Source organism: Neofelis nebulosa, chromosome 8, assembly GCF_028018385.1.
Source record: "Neofelis nebulosa isolate mNeoNeb1 chromosome 8, mNeoNeb1.pri, whole genome shotgun sequence".
Classification (NCBI taxonomy): domain Eukaryota; kingdom Metazoa; phylum Chordata; class Mammalia; order Carnivora; family Felidae; genus Neofelis; species Neofelis nebulosa.
In genome coordinates this window covers 58,662,920-58,682,692 of record NC_080789.1, presented here as the reverse complement: position 1 = coordinate 58,682,692, position 19,773 = coordinate 58,662,920, and the positions used below count along the sequence as shown (strand labels likewise).

Here is a 19,773-nt window from a genome sequence, read left to right as displayed (position 1 = left end):
AACAACAAAACATTTACGGAGGGTTCATTCCAATCACAGTTCCAAAGATTAAGAGCTAAAAGCTATGGGCTGACAACTCTCAGAAGCTACACTTACCTCTCGGGCAAATATTCTCTCTCGGACCCTTTGATATTCCTCCTCTCTCTCTTCTATTGACTTGCTCCTCCTTCCATCCTGCAATGGAACTCTGATCTAGATCGATGAGCAGAATTAAGCTAGTTAAGTTCTCCTCGTACTGCAAGCTCACTGCACACCAGCAAGGAAGAGAAACCGGGAGAGTTTATAGTTGCCATCAAAAAAATGGAAAAAAAAAAAAGAAATAAAATTTCCAGTGTTGGACAGGTTTCACTGGGTACATCTGACCATGCAGTTTGGGAGATCAGGTTTTCTGGATGATTGGAACCTCTTCGTCTCCCCACCCCCACCCAGAGTGTCAAGAACAACAACTATTTATAAGGATTGGGTTGCTTCCTTTTAGTAATCAGGTACTAAGGATCAAGAGAATAGCCCAGGGAATAAACAATATTGCTTTGGAGGGAAAGAAAGGGATAGTAGGAAGCTAGCGAGGGAGAAGAAACAGGTATTTAGCAGAGCCGAATGTAGAGAAGAGTTTTACAGAACTAGCACCTGATGTTATCCCTTCTTTACTCACTAATGCCATGGCCTGAAGATCCAAGTCACACACAGCTCAGCAAAGAGGGCCTTGGGAATGAAATCCAAGTGAAGCTAACCTCAAAGCTTAAGCAGTTTTTCTCCTCTTAACTATAGCCACTGGAGGGAGGGAAAGAGACAGAAATTACAGAAATAGAGAAGAAAGAGAACAGAGCAACATAAAGAGGAGAAGAGAGAGAAAAGGAGAACAGAACAGAAAGAAGGATGGACAGGGAAAGGAAGAGACAAATAAGGTACGGTGGAAAGGAGAGAGAGAGAGAGAGAGAGAGAGAGAGAGAGAGAGAGAGAGAGAGTGATAGAAAGGAAAAAGAAGGAAATGGAGGTTAGAGAACTTTAAATTCTCTGAAACATGTAGAGAAGGTGATGAGGGATGACTGGGCAGATCACCACCTCTGGCTAGCCCACCACCCAACTCTCCATCATCGTTTTCCTCTCTTGGCCTGTTGAGTTGTGAGCACTGTCCTGGGTAGGGTGTCATACACAGTGTCCTTTTCCATACTGCTCTTGAAGGCAAGATGCTCTGGGGGAGACAACCCATCCAATGAATGTCATCAGTTATAAAAGATTCTGACCTTTAATCCAGAGGCTCTGAAAGCTTCAGATGATGCAACCAAGGAGGCTGCTGCTCTATGCTGATCTTCCTGATCTTCACCCATCTCCACGGGTAGGTATAACTTCAGGAGTATCAACTTTTCACTAGATTTAACTCTCACTAGCATTAAGAACCTAAATTCTACTCAATGTCTTTTTACAAATCCCATTTCAAGAAGACACAGGACCTCAAGTACCCCTAGCACTGGTGAACCAGTGACAGAGCAGAAAAAGTATAATAGGTTTTGAGGTCAGGCAGAATTTCAGCTCTGTCACTTCTGAAAAATGTTATTTCAGGCAAGTAACTTAACATCTCTTAGCCTCGGTTTTCTTATATTTAAAGTGGAGCTAATAACCCCCATGTATACTGGGTTGTGGAGAGGATTAAAAGAGATAATGCACAGAATGTGTTTAGAACAGAATCTAGGTCAGGGAAACACTCAAAAGAAATAACAATTAATGTATTTATTATTAATATCACAGACCGAAAATGCATAGAGCCTACCCTACTATGGATCAAGCCTGATGCTGAGAGATGAAAAGTTCGTAATATGGACAGATTCTACTCCGCCCCAATGTGCCTCTAGGCCTGAATAATTCCTGATCCACAGAAAAAGGGTTTTGGGAAAATGGAGAGAAGGGCATCAGGATGGAAAGGCTCTTTCTGATTTTTAAAATTTTGTCTTTTTAAAAATATTTCATTGTTTTCAATCAGACCCAGCGTGTTTGTCCACAAAAGATAATGGCGTTTTTCTCAAAAGGACTCCCTCAAATACTCAAGTAGCAAGCAGGAAAAGTCCTGGTCTCGAGACCATACGATATCCCAAGAAAATTAATTTTGACTCTAGAGGTAAGATATTATTATAGTTATCATCAATTAGCAAGACTCATATTGGCTCTACCCAACCATGCTCTTCAAATCTTAATCCTGGTTCTCCACCTAACCTCCTCTGGAGGTCAAACAGAGGCTGGCTGGATCTAAATGCTGTATATGGCTGGGAAAACTATCCCCAAACAAAAACTTACTATCTGAAGAGTAGGCTAGAAGTCAGGGCCACAGCCAGGCCCATGAGTGAAGCAATAGGGCAGACTGTTCACGTTTTATTCCCACGGGAATAGATTAAAAAGGGGATACTGCCTGAGATTCCCAGCATCAAATGTCAAATCAACTCACTCACCTTGGTGGAAGGAGTTGGGAAAATAAGGAGTTTGCAGAAAGGGATCAGAAACATCTTATAAGTGGGTAAATTACATCACAACTTTGCCAGTCCAAGGCTAGCCCTGAGCTAGGATAAGACAGAAGTGGGATAAAATAACTTTTAATGGTTCCCAAAGAAATTCCTAACTATTAAAGAAAAAAAAGAATGAAGCCGTCAGCTGAATCAAGGCTGAAGCAGGGAGGAACCTTGCTTTGTCCCCAAATGACCTAGAGTTAGAAGTCAGTGGCAGAACCAGGGAGTTCCAGGCCAAATGAGGAAACCCAGCAAAACTCAGCACCATGTCTCTCTGGGGCTAAGAGGGTGGCATTCAGCTCAACAAATGTAGTCAGTCCTCAAAATTAAGCCACAGCCAACTGAGTAGAACTCAATACATTTCTCCATACTAAGATATTTCGAGTTTTCTTTATCCCACAAAAATTCTTCTCCCCTCCCAGTTTCTCTTACTGCAATCTCTCTGTATGGCCCCACCCCTTTCCATTCTTCACCTGGTTATCATCTCGGTCCATACTGGCATCATCTCTCTTGAGAATGAATCTCTGTTGAAATTCTGTATTCTTCTCATCCTTTATATGTTCTGAGAATCTCTGTTCAGGGCTGGTTTGGGAGAGAAATGTAGAAAGAAGGAAGGAAAAAGACCCTTTTGTTAGGAAGCAGACCTTCTAGTATAGCACTCTTAAAAATTCCACAACTCTCCCTCAGGGGATTTCTGGAGTCACACATCCACAAAGCCACAGTGAAATCCTCAAGGTCTATTCTTTGTAAGCTGTCTTCCTCCAAAGTTATACCTGTCCTATCAATAAAGGTGAAGAGAGGCCAGGGGCCAGCCTTCACAAAACACAAGTGCCTCCTAGAATCTATCTCTAACTCCTCACAAAGAGTAGGGATTGATAATATAACCCTCCACATTGTCCCCTCCCCAGAAAGAGACATCTTGATCCTACACCTTCCTCTTCCACGCTAGAGGCTATCCCAGGAAAGTCTTCCAATCTCTTTCCTCCCTTACATTCTTGTGTTACTGGTTTTGTTGATGATGACAGCTTTTCCAGTTTGATCAACATTGTGGTCCATCCCGAAATAGGCAGCTACCCGGTGTAATAGCATCCGGTGATATGAGGTCATCTGAGGGAACTTCTTGAACTGGTTACTGAAGGGAAACCAGGGGGTGGGGAAGTGAAATAAGGAAAAACAACAGCAATAATAACCAATTGTAATTTTTCTTACAAGTGTCTAAAGTGGAGAATTTCTTAAGAGGAACAGACTTATTATAAGGAAGATAGATCCTCACTCAATGGGAACCAAAAAGGTTCTCTCAGCTTCTTTATCTATAGCATTTTGTAGATCACTCTGATCCACTACCCTCATTAAGACTATTCCTAGGTTTCCCCTTCCTGTATGGTATTCTACAAAGAAAAAAGGGAGAATTTGAAGAATAATTAAATATGGGACAAGGGCTAGCTACTGAAAAGATATCAATTCTTTTCAACTCAAGTCTATGCAATAACTTAAAAACCTTGCTTGGTTTTCACAATATACTAATTTTTAATTCATTCTGATTACTTCTCCCCAATTTCTTTTGGTTCCCAGTGAGTAATTACTTCAAAATTCAGACTTCAAGGGAAATATGAAAGGGGGATATCCTAAAGTTGTACCTAAATTTCTTTTCAGTGCCCCCTCCCACCTTTAAATGTGTATTTCGTTCAAGTAACTTACTTGTTGTCATTAATAAATTCCAGAATCTCCTGTTCTAATTTTAGCAGCATCATTCTGTCCCTGTTTAGAAAAGATTAAAACAAAACAAAACAAAAAGCAGCCCTCCCATAGACATTGAAAGCATTGAAACCTGCACACTACAGAAGCTGAAGGGAGGAACAGATCCAACCCCCAATAGCAGACCAATAACGTAGACAGACCTCACGGGCCTGTCTTATATTACTTTAAAAAAGAAAAACAATCAAGTAGAGAAACAATCATTTTGCAGATCCTCCTAATCATGTACTTTGTTTTCCTTATCAGAAACCTAATTCTGCTGGCAGCTATGTTCCTTTAAACACATACTTTACGCTTATAAAATCGAATCAGTAGTCTACATTCTATCTGGTTATAGATGTATATTTAGTTTTTATACATATCAATTTTTTTTCCTGTACTTTTAAATCATACTCCCAAGCCTTTAGATTTCTTTGCCTCTGCATTCTCCTTCCACAGAATTTGTCTCAACTCTTCTGAAAGCAGACACCTCAACACGAGGGTACTATGAATCCCTCGCAGAATATAAAACTATACTGGAGGGAAATGGTGGGGGAGGGGGGTGGGAATCCTAGATTCGAGTAATGGAAAAATTTTGAGAAGCTGCTTGACCTCTTAGGTATTCTGCTGGGCCCTGCTATCCCCCTTCCATCAAATAATGTTTTTACCTTGGGTTCTTTTTCAGTGTATTTACAAGAAATTCATGTAGGTCTATTCCAGTGGAGTCTGTATATTCTTGGCTGGAGTCTAGAACCACCACAACAAAAGAAATTTAAAATCAATGAAACCACCTCACATGAAATCTAATCATAAGCAGAAGCCCACAGTTCAATGAGGGTTTTAGCTTAAAAACCAGAATGATGCTTGATTTACCAGCTCCTGCCCCCAACTCCCCATGACAATGATGGAAGGTAGAATCTGGGTCACAGTGTTGCATCAGTATTACACTGAAAAGCTACCTGACTGTAATTAAAATTTGCTGAATGTTTTAACCAAAACAAAGCAAATTTTATTCTAGTTAAAGAAAATAAATTCCAGGTAAAAGCAGTTGGGGCTGAATTTTCCAGAATTTCAGCAAACAGCTTCAAATGTTATTTATTATTTATTTATTTATTTATAAAAATTTAATCCCAAGATTGCCTTTTCCTCTCAACTATAACTTCTGTGGAGCAGGTATTTTTGCTACCAGCCCAAGAGTTTAAAACCACAGACAGCTTAATAATTAGATACAAACCTGATTTAAAAAAAAAAAAAAATCACTCTAAGCATCCCCAAATCAAAATATAAACGGTATCTGGAGGATCTGCTACTAGTGATGAATCATGTCACTACTTATTCCACAGCAGAAATAGAATCAGAATTAACTACGATGACTTCTTATAGACAGTGCCAACATTAACAGAGTAGCTCTCTATAGCATGTTAGCCCCTAAGGCAGGGTTGGCTAAATCAGCAAAGAAAGTAACCTACCTAGTTAGGCACCTCCCCAAGTCAGCAAGACACTAGGAACTGTTGGGCCAGTAAGGTCAGCAGGTTCCAAGATGGAAGGAAAAGACACTACAGAGCCAGACCATAGGACACAAGAGAGGTGGGGAAAGTCCTCACCTCTAGAAAGCATCTTCCTTGGGACCTTTTCTTTGTTTTTCTCCTTGTCTTCCTTTTCAGAGACATCCTTTGTGGATTTTTCTTCCTCTTTGTCAGAGGGACAGCTGATGTGCAACTGAATTATATCCTTAGACAAGAGAAAAGAGGAATATTATCAAAGGAGGAAAAGAATTTCAATTCTCCCACAGGATTTTACTCTCCCTTGAAATGTCATAGAAGGGAAATCTTCAGTTACAGAAGATAGTATTTTGTTGATTAAATTGTCTTAGTTTTTGTTCTACCAAAAGGGTGAAAAGCCAAGCCTTTTCTGCCAACGATCACAGCCACTATATGGAGAGCTCAAGTTACACTGGCTGTTCTTGGCATAGAAACTGGACAGATACGGTTCTGATCGCCAGAGGGAAAAAGTGTGGGTGGGAAAACAAGATTCAACCCTGGGATCTCCTCATCTGCATCATCTCAGGTGGTCCAGGTGTGAATACCTATGCTTCATGTTCTCACCCATGCACCCTGCTTTACCACAACCACCTGTTTTGAAGCCCCTTCTACCCTGGTTTCCAGGCCTAATGCTGATGCTGTGGTTGTTACACTACAGATTACCAAACAATGGCCAAACTCAAAAGTTACACTTACTCTTATAAAGGACATACCTGGGTTTCCAGTGGCCCATCAGCAAAAGGGACAGAGGACTCCTCACACACTGCCAGGCTGCGCACCAACTTCAGCTTGGAATTAGACTGAAACGAACAAACAAACAAACAAACAAATATATATATATTACTCACTTGGTGGACATTCAGAAAGCTTTTCACTGAACGAAGGGTATCCTCTTTGGCTCTGTTAGTTGCTGCTTCTATTAAGTAGATAGAGGTTTTTTTGTTTTTCCCTTCAAACAGGCCTTACTCGCCAGTTCCTGATTTACTTCAAAGATAATTCCCCTGCTTACATTAGTAGACATATAAAAACAAAATGGCTACCTTGAACAGATGACAGGAAAACCACTTCACTTAGCTTTCTCTACCTCTTTTCTCTACCAATTTCAGATTCAGAGGTTTACTGAAAATACACAGTAGCAGAGCTTAGTAGATACTGGATTTAAGAGCCAGAAGTCCTAGCTTCAATTCCTGCTTTTGTGCTCATGAGCTATGAGAGACCCTGAGCAAACTACTTGACCTCTCTGGATCTCTGTTTTTCCCTCAATGAAATGGGGATAAAAATACTTAAAGGATGGCTTGTGAGAATTAAATGACATAAACTATGTTAACACAGTGCCTAGAACAGAGTGATAATAAATGCTAAATGACTCTAAATCTGAGGTGGCAAGGGTATGGAAAGAAGTGTCTGAAAAGAGTAAAGACAAAGAAATTTTTATAACATTTGGGATTTAACATGGTAAGAAGCTAATGCACTTGGTTTACTTTCGCCGGCTAAAGAATACTTTGCAAATCATTGCTCTCCTAAGGATCCCCAAAGCCAAAAATTATAGAATTGACTCACTGGAAATCTACCTATAAACATTTACTAAGAGTTCTTATAATAAAATCAAGGTTTACAGTAAATATAATAGCACAAAACATGGCATGTGTGTTCTGGGTTGTGCAGTATAGTGCAAAGAACTCGCAAGTCTGAAGAACTGACTTCAAGCCAAGTTCTGCCACTTACTAATGAATATCTTGTCAAATTCACTCAGTCTCTATAAACCCAAGTTACCTAATCTGTAAAATGGACATAACAACTGTCTTACTTATCTCAAAAAGCTTGGGTGGAAATTAAGTAGAAGTGAACACCTTCTGTTCTAAAGTTTAACATCAAGCCCATCACTGTGGATTTAGGCCATGGCAGGCAAAACACAGACTCAATTTATCCTATGTGTGGTGTTCAAATCCAAGCCACATACTGTCTGAGCCACTCCCAAATTCTGCCATTGCTTTTTTTGGGGGAAAGGGGGTGGGGTAGACACCCTTAATTATTACTCTGGTGACAATTCTTCTCACTGCAAGAAAGGGTTTTTTGTTTTTTTTTTTTAATTTATTTTTTATTTTTTTATTTTAGAGAGAGAGAGAGAGAGAGAGCATGTGTCAGTGGGGGAGAGGGGGAATAGGAAGAGAGAAAATCTTAAGCAGGCTTCACACTCAGCATGGAGCCCAATGCAGGGCTTGATCCCATGATCCTGGGATCATGACCTGAGTTGAAATCAAGAGTTGGACACTCAAGTCACTGAGCTACTCAGGTGCCCCAAGAAAGGTTTAATATTTTATTGTTCCCTCAACTAAAATTAAAAAGCCATCACACACTAACACATATAGTCCTCCCTGATAACGCTGCTCAAAATAGTCTGTGATGTGCTAATTTTATCAAAAAATGATTAAAAACAAAATCCTCCTCCCTGGCCCAACCTAAAAAGTACCCCCGCTCCGCCCCGCCAAAGGCTGTATTTTTAGGATGTCCAAAACTGTTGAGTCATTTCTACTAATGGTGCAGGATTTATCTTGAAGGGTAAATGGGAAAAAAATGTTGGAGGGAAAAATAGCACTCATAGTACTCCTAGAGAAACCAGAGGTGAGGAGAGAAACTGGCTTTCCAGCAGAACCAGTACCAGTGTGCTCAGGCTTTGTGACAGACTACAGCTGGGCATCAGAAATAGACTGTGGCTGAACTAAAGGTAATGGAGAAAAATAAAGCCAGACCCTCCAATAGGAAATGTGTGCATGTGTGTGTGCACATTCACAATTAGAGGATAAAGTGCAGGCAGAAAAACTTTGCCTATATATAATCCAAATAAAGTAGATATTAATGATAAGTCCATTGTGAAATGTATTACTAATAACAGTAGAAAAGAAGCTACAGTAGTCCCCTCTTATCGTCTGGGATACTCTCCCAAGACCCCCAGTGGAGGCGTAAAACTATGGATAGTACTGAACCCTATATATATTATGTTTTTTTCCCTATACATACATACCTAAGATAATGTTTAATTTATAAATTAGGCACAGTAACAGATGAACAATAACAACAATAAAATAGAACAATTATACTGTAATAAAACTTATATAACTGTGGTCTCCCCCCCCCCCCCAACATCCTACTGTGCTGTACTCATTCTTTTTCTTGGGATGATGTGAGATGATAAAATGCCTACATGATGAGATGGAGTGAGGTGCATGCTACAGGCATTGTGACGTATCAGTAGGCTACCAATGAACTTCTGATGATATACCAAAAGGAGGATCATCTACTCCTGGACTATGGTTGAAGTGTGGTAAGTAAAACCATGGAAAGTGAAACCTCAGATAAGGGGGGACTACTATGTAGAGAAAGGGCTCTCACCTTGGCTCTTTTCCTGGCATGACCATGGCTGGATGTCCGCCTCTGTTACAAGGGGATTAGAAAATATTAAAGGTGTAGAAAATCAGCACTTAGGTTAAAAACAATACAAGTTTACAAAGAAAAAGCATTACAATAGCTAAACTATGATGAGAACCACTTGGTGTAGTTGTCCCCCCGTCCCCCTCTGCTACAGCCCTAGTAACTGTGACACGGAAGGGACCACGGGCCACCTATAGACACATCACCACTTACCATGAAGAAAATGAATAGGAAGACACTTACTGGTTAGCCTTCACAGGTTAATAAAAATTACTTTTGGATAAACCACAGAATTCTCTCTTAATTAGGAGGCTTCTGGAAATGTCACTACCATAGCACTGACAGAGTGCTTTTTCCCAAGCATGATCACAGGAGCCTAGTTAACCCATAATGAACAGGCAATATGGTCCTTAATCATCACTTATTGTAACATCTTTATAGGAAAACACATTCAGAGTTCCAACTTGAGATACTCAAAGGACCTGTCCCTATGGCTGCTGATATGGAATGAAGACACTTCTTGCCAAATGTCTCCCTCACTGAGGATGAGAATCCTCCCAGTTCTAAGCACCTGGTTGTGGCTCTTATAGCCTGTCTGGGACAGGATAAAACTAAGGGAGCATGGAAGATATGGACAAGACTTCCAGAGCAAAGGGAGGGTAAAAAGAGTGGGTAAGGAGCAGAATAGAAGCTGAAGAAGATGAAGAATGAGGGCCTGTGGTAGGATGAGGGAAGAAACAACGAATCAATTGATGGGGTCTCTGAACAGCTGCAAAGTCAAAATGGGGGCTTTTGGGAAGAGATGAGGTAGGGTTATGTATGGGATGAAGTACCTAGGGCTTCTCAGATGTTCAGAATGGAACTCACTGCCACTGAAGTATGGAGAGAACTGAGGTTAGGTGGCAAAGGGAAAACAAGACAAAGGCAGAGTACCAGTAGGGTTCTGGGTAGGTGAGGATTTCTTTCCTTTTTCCTCTTCACTAGTTACCAAACAACACTGCCACAATGCAAAATGGAAAATCAGGAAGCCAGATGGAAAAAGTAAGAAATGATGGTGAGTCTGGTCAATGTAAGAGATGTCACAGTAAGGGAAGAGCCATAGTCCAGGAATGTGTCAACTGTTTTTTCAAAAAGCTAGTAACATACACAGAGCACAAACATTCAAGAGGTATAATGGGGGTATATATAATAAGTCTCCTTTCATATCTGTCCCCCAGCCACCTGGTTCTCTCCTAATGACTCAAGTAGTACTGACTTTCTTGTCATCTTTCCATATATCTTTTATGAATATGTAGAAGCTTATTGTACATGTGCTTTTTTTTTTTTAAACCAAATAGATGTATATTGTACACACTGCTCTGAACCTTGCCTTTAAACTTTTTTTTCACAGATGTTATTCTATAGAAGATCTACTGCTTTGCTTAATGTCTAATATGGTATTTCACTCTGTGGCTATCTCATAACTTATTTTACCAGTCCCTTAAATCATGCCATTTAGGATATTTCTGATCTTTTGTTTGTATAAACAATGCTTTAATGACCACATCATTAAGCACATCTACAAATACAGTATATCTGTAGTCCAATTAAAAAAATTTTATAAAGTATTGCCAAATTGCCCTTCAAAGAGATTATTCCAATTTATAACCTTACAAGCAATGTATGAATCTGCTTACTTCCCAGAATGGATAGTTTTCATTTCATTGTCAAACACATACTTAAAGTCTAACATGTACCAGGCACCATGCTAACTACTGGAGGATACAGAGATAAAAAACACAAACCTTGTCCAAAAGGGACTCATAATCCTGTTGGAGAAGACAGACAAATAGACAATTACAATACAGTACAAATGCATTCCAGAAATAGTTATGCAGTGCTATAGGAGCACATGGTGCAAGTGTCTAACCCAGACCTAGTAATTCACAAACACATACATTCACAGATATTGAGTGCCTGCCAAGAACTGTGTGGGCCTCAGAGATACAATGGTGAGCCCAAACTAACCTAATCCTGGGCTTCACTGAGCTTATAGTTCTGTGAAGGAGACAGAGATAGGCATTACTCAAAGAATTATATACAGTGTAGACCTGCAATGGGTGATTAAGGTTGTCAGGGAAGGCTTCCTGGAGAAAGACACATCTCAACTGAGTTTTGACGGATAAACAGGTATTAGACAGATGCTGGCATGGGAGATTCAGGCGTTGGAGGAGGCCAAGAAAAGAATACCACATAAGGCATTCTAGGCAAAGAAAGCATGCTTTCTCCAAACTTTTCAGCTCTTACTTATAACAGGGACCAATGAATCAGATAACGCCGAAGCACGGAATGCCAGAGGCGGATGGCTGGCAGGCAAGGGACTAGGTCACAATATGCCATGCTGACAAATCTGGGTCTTGGCCTAGGACAATGAGACACACAGAACGTTTGAAAAAAATGAACATAATCAGATCTCTATTTCATGGCCATCTGTATAAAGCAGTATGGTAGGTGAATCCAAAAGGATCACAAATTTAAAGGCGGAAAGCCCAGCTAGAAGGTCATACTCAGCTGGTTGGCTGAAGACAGGTGTTACGTCAGGGTTAATTTGCCCATTCAAAATTCAGTCTCAGAACCTGCCTTTTATAGCACTGTTTGCATATGAAAGACGTTCTGAGTTCCAATTGCTGATTCTAATACATCTCACACAGTACAAGTAATGAAAGTCCTCTTTCTGCAAACTTTCTAACTCCAACTTCATAAGAAGCACTCCCTTGACAGCATCAGTAAGACTCCTGGGGAGACGTCCAGGGTATGAGTCGGGGGGAGGGGCAGGGAAAGGTAGGAGAAAGAGCAGAATTTTTAGTGCTCTTGAAAGGGCACATGATCTGTTGGGAAATGGCGGAGGGGAGAGGGCTTCTGAAGGGTGGGACAAGACTCAAGACTTCTAGAAGGATCAGGAGCTCCAGTAGATGGCAGCAGCAGCTCCACCTGCTCCAGCGGCAGCAACAAGTCAGAGGGGAGGCGAGTTCCCTTCCAACCTCCGACACGATCTATTTGTATATCCAGGTGAAAACATTCTTGAACTGAGTGTCTATAAGGTGTGTAACACCTGTACACGTCCCTTCTTTTCTGCCTATCTTCAAGGAGTACACACAACAGGAGTTCAGAACACCTCTTCAAGTGGTCTCCTTAGAATAACTTGGATCCAGAAGTTCATTTAATTACTATCTTCCATGTAATATGACAGCACATAATTAAACATTCATCACTTATCTGTCCTGAGGATTTAAAATTCATTATTGGTATCAGTGGAGGCTGAAAGTATAGCTGGAACGGTGGCAGACTGTCTCTACAAACTCTGGGAGGATGGGCGGGGAATGACAACTCAGATGCAAAAGATAATGGAAAGAAAAGCAGCCAGGACAGAGATCTGGCAAGCTGTTAAGTGGAAAGACAGTAGAAGAACAGGCAGCAGGAGAACAAAATATTTCAGAGAGCTGTCTGATTTTAATTCATCCCTTTATGTTGTTGCTGTTTTAATCTCTTAAGAAGAAAAAGCCTAGATGAATTGGGTTGTCAAAAGAAATTATGTTTCAAGTTTCTAGTGGTTGCCACTGCTTTTTAAACTAACTTCTTACTATCTCCTAAGCATACAATAAAGACCAGTCTAACCCCTGGGCATGAAGCAAAGGATTTATATAATCTGGATCTGGGTAACACAGGAAACTAGCAGTGACCACAGAAAAGAGAGGACTGGAACAGGTAAACTAGAGGCTCAGAGTCTTAGCTGTCTGGGTATCAAACAGGAGCCCTGGAGGAAGCTCGGCTGGCCATCTACTGCCATCATATCTGCACTGCACTGCACTACGAATCTGGAGGGAAAACAACATGGCAACCAAAGAGTGAAATTCTTCTCACTCACTTAGCAAGTGGCAAGTTCAGAGATTATTTCTGACCCAGAAAATGCTGACTGCTTTAACACAACCAGGATATGAATTTAACACTGTGTGTAAAGCCAGGCAGCTGTAATTTTAAGAATTTATTGTATGAGCCATATTATGACTTGTTAAATATGTGTTTGTATACAGTTTATTTTTTGATAGTTCAAAAATATCAAAAGGTAGCAAGAACCAGCGTAACTCAGGTCCAAATGGATTAGGAAATTACTCTGTCTTCTTTAGACTTCACTGTGGACATTTTATGATAAAAAAGGAAGGAGACAGGGGCGCCTGGGTGGCGCAGTCGGTTAAGCGTCCGACTTCAGCCAGGTCACGATCTCGCGGTCCGTGAGTTCGAGCCCTGCGTCGGGCTCTGGGCTGATGGCTCGGAGCCTGGAGCCTGTTTCCGATTCTGTGTCTCCCTCTCTCTCTGCCCCTCCCCCGTTCATGCTCTGTCTCTCTCTGTCCCAAAAATAAATAAAAAACGTTGAAAAAAAAATTTAAAAAAAAAGGAAGGAGACAGTTCTTGAAAGCTGGAAAATAGGTTTTTAGGAAGAATCAAGTGACTGGCTTCTTACAGACTGCCAATACCACTTATGCTGACCTTTCTATTCTGGTATAATGAGTGTGCATATGATGTACTTCTAATTCTTACCTGTGTCTCCTGACGCAAACTAGTATCTTCACTCTCTTTCTCAGTTTCTTCCTTACTTGGAGTCTTAGATACAAACTTGTTTTTGTTTACAGATTCTTCCACCAGTTTTTTTTCTGATTCTTTCATTATTTCCAGGGTCTCTTGAGTAGTGTTACTGTTAGACATCTTCTTCGATATAATACAGTAGCCTCTATGGACTCCTAAAGAAACATCAGAAGACGCATTAAACAGGAAGTGTTTATCCATACACACAAGACTTGTATTTCACATACTAGTCTGCAGCAGTCACCCTGTAACCCAGAAAAGGGTCTCTGAATAACTGCTGCCCCTGGATTAATTTCTTCTTAAAAAAAAAAGCTTTATTGAGGTAGGGGTGCCTGGCTGGCTGTTGGTGGAATGTGCAACTCTTGATCTTGGGGTTGTGAGTTCGAACCCCACACTGGGTGTAGAGATTACTTAAAAATAAAGTCTTAAAAAAATAATAAAAGCTTTATTGAGGTAAAACTGGCATATGGTAAACTGCATATATTTAAAACGTACAATTTAATTATGAAACATGCACACACCTGGGAAATCATCATTACAACCAATGTAGTGAGCACATTCATCACCCCAAAAGTCTCTGGCTCTTTTGTAAGCCCTTCCTCCCCTCTCCATCACCCACAGCCTACCACTGATCTGCTGTTACTACAGATTAGCCTTCATTTGTTAGAATTTTACATCACACATTACCTGGATTATTTTACCCAGCATAATAACCTTGAGATTCACCAGGAGCCAATTCTGAAGCAATGTAGTATGAGCCCTCTTAGCATTTTATTTGCCCCCCTTGTTTCCTACAGAAATCTGCTCACATTTTCAGCTTGAGCACATGATAGAGTTAACTCACTAGACTCTCTCCAAAAAGAAGAAAAACACCATAAAGCTCTATTCACCACCAGAGAGGACTACTCTCCTTTCCCAAGGGAGAACTTCCACAGTTACCACAAACCACAACAATGTTACCAACTTCAAGTGTCTCCCCCACCAAAAAGCAGCAAAATCAGGAGATGGTTTATAAATTCTTAAATTCTTTCCTTTAGCTTAAGCAAACTGAAGGAGTGGCGAGCTTTGTGGTCAGCTGTCCTTTATAAAAACTGGGTCTCTCCCTGAAGGAAGAGAAAATCTTTGCTTTGTTATTCACTATTTGTTCAGTCATTCTACAGTCTCCCAATGATACAGAGCATCCATACTGCAGGGGCAGCCAGCTCTTCATTACTGTTGACACCTGGGAAGTCCTGTAATGAAGTCAACACAGTAATCCATGCACACACTCAAACACAAGTTTGCTGAGGTTGCTCCTTTAATAGATTACAGACTTCAATTCTGAATGCTTCTTTCCTTTCTTTAAAAAGAGAAGACTAGAGGGGCACCTGGGTGGCTCAGTCGGTTAAGTGTCCGACTTCAGACTGGGTCATGATCTCACGGTTTGTGAGTTTGAGCCCCACATCGGGCTCTGCGCTGGCAGTGTGGAGCCTACTTGGGATTCTCACTCTCTCCTCTTTCTCTGACCTTCCTCCACTTGTGCTTTCCCTCTCTCAAAATAAATAAACTTAAAAAAAAAAAAAAACAGATAAGACTAGAAACTCTCCCAGACTTCATATCTGTTCCATATGGCCTTAGAAACAGAGCCAAACAAATAGCAATGATTCAAGAAAACTGTCATACCAGGCATTTTTTCCTCTTTCAAATCAGTTTAAACGATAAGACCCTGAAGGCTCTTAAGGAGCACAGGTAATCTCATCCTGGCATAAGTTAAACAGTTTGCAAGATTATTGCTTTGTTCACCTTGTGGTGACTCTTGGGCAGCTGCCTAGAGACTTAGTTTGCACAGGGCTAAATCAAGGCCCTTTAAAAGGCCAGAGAGTCATTCAGACAATCACAGTCATACAGTTGAATTTAATATGACAAATACTGGAAGAAAGAAACTACACAATAAAATGGCCAATATTCTATTTTTTAATTAACTTGGATCTATTACCTAGAGGATTCTATAAAAAGACTTCTACGAACCCACGAAGCTTTATGGATCATTGGCTGTACATGGAGACTGCATATACACATATTTATTTTTTCTCCCATGGGTAAATCAGGCATCCATTGTCTCCAGTTTGAAGTGTAATAAAACCCAGCACATGCCTTTTCCATATCTCTTAGGTGGGAAACATCAATAGAGATCAGAATTGGAAGAGTTCTTAAATATGACTTCATACAATTTCCCCCCACCTCCCCATATCAGACCTCCTTTCTGTACCTTCCTGAGAGGAGCCTACAAGCCACTCCGAGAAAACTCCTGGCACAGTATCATGTCACTATTTCTTAAGCAGTCTTAACTCTTTTACTCTATAGTTTTTCCCTATAATAAGCTATAAACGGTTTCAATCTTGATGCTAAATCTGCTGCCGAGTCCCACAAAATTAAGTTTACTTCTTGTATCATGTAATTGACCTTGAGTATTTTTCTTTTTCAGGCTTAAATAGCCTCAAACAGAGTTCTCTGTCAGAAAGAGAATGTGACAGGTGGGGAGTGGGGAAATTGGATGAGGCTGGTCAAAAGGCAGCAGCTTCCATTTAGAAGACAAAACGTACTGGGGATGCAAAGTACAACATGATGACCATAGTTAATGCTGCTGTAAAGTATATTTGAAAGTTGTTAAGACAGTAGATCCTGAAAGTTCTCATCACAAGGAAAACAATTTTTTTGTAGCTACATAAGGAGAGAAATGTTAGGTAAACACTATGGTAATCATTTCATGGTATATATGTATGTCATTATGTTGTACACCTTAAACTTACACAAAACTATATGCTCTTTGTATCTCAATTTAAAAAGGGGGACAGTGAAACAGAAAAATATAAAGTGACCGGGTGTTTCTTTTTCTAGGTCTCAATTACCAAATAGGTGTATTTCTTGAAGTCAGAATGATAACTTTGCAGCTCCTCTTCACACAGAAGTTGGAAAAGGCTCAACTATCTGGATACCTAGACCAACTTCAGTGTCCCAACACTGTTTTCAGCCAAAGCACTATGGGAAATATCAACCAAACAAAAAAAAGGTCTTTCATAATAGTCACCCATGGAATATGGTCATATATTCCAACTGCAGGGTTTTAAATTTTTTTTATTTATTTTTTTAAGCAGGCTCTATGCCCAATGTGGGGCTTGAACTCAACCCGAGATCAAGAGTTGCATGCTCTACTGACTGAGCCAGGCAGGTGCTCCCCAACTGCAGTTTTAAGGAGCTACATGGTTTTCTTCATTCATTGGGAAACAGAAAAACTTGAGCTTTAGATTCTTAAAAACACCCATAAGACAGTGATTAATGATCCATCCACTTTTAAGAATTTTGACAGGCATTTCCACTGAGACTACCAGCATTTAACGAGCTATAAAAGATAAAGTAATTCTTACTCCAAGGAAAATGCAAATAGCAGAGGAAGAGGTATCCTAGCACACCACTCAAATCTCCCCTTTCTTCCACACTTAACAGTCTAGCCCAGATTTTCTTTTGGTGTTTGCCTTTCTCTGAGGACACATGATCAAGGAAGGTGACCCTATCCCCGAGCCCGAGAAGGTGGGCTAGATCAATTGTGGCAATTGTTTCCTTTTTGTGACTGGTTTGAGAAGGGACAAGTGACTCAATCATCGCCAGTGAAATATGAGAGGACTTTGCCAGGTGAGTGGCTTCAAAGAAAGGTCATTCAAAAAAAAAAAAAAAAGAAAAGAAAGAAAGAAAGGCCATTCACTCTATTTAAAAGAAGAAAAAAAGCCACTAGAAAAGAATGGTTATCTTCTACTGAAGACAGTCTTGTGTGCAGATGATGCAGGACTGCAATATTCTATAAACTCAGAGGATGATAGAGCAGATAGAATAAGCCTGGATCCTTGATGCTGAGATAGAATTAGTCAACCTGGATGGTACCTCCCAACATGTGAGGTCATAAGCTTATTATCATTTAAGCTCTTTTGAGTTGAGTTTACTGTTCCTTCTAGTCAAAAGCATCCTGACATAGTCAGAAATGGTATGTGAAGAGAGACTGTCTGAACCAGACAGAAGAGCCCAGCTTTAGAAGTAGAAATAATAGACAGAAAGATGATAATCAGCTAAAATTTTTGGAGTGCTTACACTGTGTCACTATCCTAAAGTGTTTTATGTATCCTGTTTAATCTTACAACAATCTTATGAGATACATATTTTATTATCACTATTTTATAGATAAGTAAACTGAGGTACAGAGAAGTTAAGTAATGTAAGGTTATTGAACTGGTAAATGGCAGAACAGGGCTCAAAGCCAGGAAATTTGGCTTTAGCACTTGCTTTCTTAACCTCTATCCAATACTTCCACTAAGGGGACAGATGTTCAAAAACTAGGCAGAATGGAAAGTCCACCAGAGATACAAAGGAGTCATGGAATCTCATAACTGGAAGGGGACTCAGAAGCGTTCTCATTTACCTCCATCCTTCTACATCCATAGTCCTTCTCAGTCAGGGTCCTGAATCATCAAATCTGAAAAATGGTCGTCCTGTTTGTATACTTTTAGTGAAGGGAAAGTCTTCTTCAGAAACAAACTTTTTTTGGGGGGAAATTATAAAGAGGCAAAACTCATCTTCCTATTCTTTCTGCCACTGGCCACAGTTTAGTTCTCTGTGTAAGTCATAAAGAACAAGCTTAATCCTGCTACCACGTGAGCCCCATACGGGAGACAACTTTATCTTCTTTTTCTAAATATTCCCAGCCTCTCACTCTCTCTCTTTTTTTTTAGGCATTATTATTTTTTAAATTTAAATCCATGTTAGTTAATGTATAGTGTCGTACTGGTTTCAGCAGTAGAACCCAGTGACTTATCATTTACATATAACACCCAGTGCTCATCCCATCAAGTGTCCTCTTTAATGCCCATGACTCATTTAGCCCTTTAGTCCTTCCTTCCACCCAACAACCCTCCAGCAACCCTCAGTTTGTTCTTTGTATTTAAGAGTCTCTTATTGTTTGCCTCCCTCTCTTTTTATTTTTCCTTCCCTTCCCCTAAGTTCACCTGCTTATCTGTTTTATTTCTTAAATTCCACGTATGAGTGAAATCATGTATTTGTCTTTCTCTAACTTATTTCACTTAGCCTAATATACTCTGGTTCCATTCCCGTTGTTCCAAATGGCTAGATTTCATTCTTTTTGATTGCAAATAATATTCTGTTGTGTATATATACCACAACTTCTCTGTCCATTCATCAGTCAATGGCCATGTGGGCTCTTTCCATACTTTGGCTACTGTCGACAGTACTGCTATAAACCTTGGGATGGATGTGCCTCTTCGAATCAGCATTTTTGTATCCTTTGGATAAATACTTAGTAGTGCAACTGCTGGGTCGTAGGATAGTTTATTTTTAACTTTTGGAGGAACCTCCATGCTGTTTTCCAGAGTGGCTGCACCAGTTTGCATTCTCAACAGTGCAAAAAGTTTCCCCTTTCTACGCATCCTTGCCACCATTCTGACAGGTGTGAGGTAGTATCTCATTGTGGTTTTGATTTTTATTTCCCTGATGATGAGTAATGTTGAGCACCTTTTCATGTATCTGTAGCCATCTGGATGTCTTCTTGGGAGGGCTAGGAAGACACTTCTTGGAAAAGTGTCTATTAAAATATAGAGGGGACACTCAGAGACAGAAGGGCTTTTTCTCCCTTAATCCATGGCCTAGTAGAAAGAATGTTAAGCAAGAAGATAATAGCTAGAGGCTAAACATTCCGACTTACCCTGTGGCAAAATTCCTGTAAACTTTCCTGTCCTTTACCAATTTGTATATCAAGAGTAAATTACTCCCAACTGATACTCCTAGTTTTTAAATTGTTTAAAATCTGGGGGCTCAGGAGAATAGATAAATTGTTGTATGTTCATGGAATACTGTTAAGTCAGGTCTTCAAATCACATGGTCTTAAGTTTCCTCACCATTTTGCGTCTAGGATA

At 40.2% G+C, this 19,773-nt stretch overlaps 1 protein-coding gene and 1 long non-coding RNA gene across 34 annotated transcripts in view; one reads left to right on the top strand and one right to left on the bottom strand.

Annotated features, from left to right (window-relative positions):
• The window catches only part of R3HDM2 (R3H domain containing 2), a 163,513-nt gene that overhangs the window by 30,584 nt on the left and 113,156 nt on the right, over window positions 1–19,773 (bottom strand). For 18 of the 33 annotated variants that reach the window (XM_058742267.1, XM_058742266.1, XM_058742275.1 and 15 more), the window contains 10 exons: window positions 13,775–13,974; window positions 10,984–11,007; window positions 9,161–9,202; window positions 6,484–6,570; window positions 5,834–5,960; window positions 4,898–4,976; window positions 4,194–4,253; window positions 3,487–3,627; window positions 2,969–3,077; window positions 97–192 (listed from right to left, as the gene is read on the bottom strand). In XM_058742267.1, coding sequence (XP_058598250.1) covers window positions 97–192; window positions 2,969–3,077; window positions 3,487–3,627; window positions 4,194–4,253; window positions 4,898–4,976; window positions 5,834–5,960; window positions 6,484–6,570; window positions 9,161–9,202; window positions 10,984–11,007; window positions 13,775–13,974 — 965 coding nt within the window. The remainder of the gene's footprint in view (window positions 1–96; window positions 193–2,968; window positions 3,078–3,486; window positions 3,628–4,193; window positions 4,254–4,897; window positions 4,977–5,833; window positions 5,961–6,483; window positions 6,571–9,160; window positions 9,203–10,983; window positions 11,008–13,774; window positions 13,975–19,773) is intronic. The other 15 variants (XM_058742269.1, XM_058742277.1, XM_058742273.1 and 12 more) reach the window with 6 other exon arrangements.
• LOC131519346 (uncharacterized) lies at window positions 1,195–9,086 on the top strand. The gene is made up of 3 exons (XR_009265603.1): window positions 1,195–1,336; window positions 1,979–2,113; window positions 8,957–9,086. It is a non-coding gene; the product is annotated as an uncharacterized LOC131519346 (long non-coding RNA).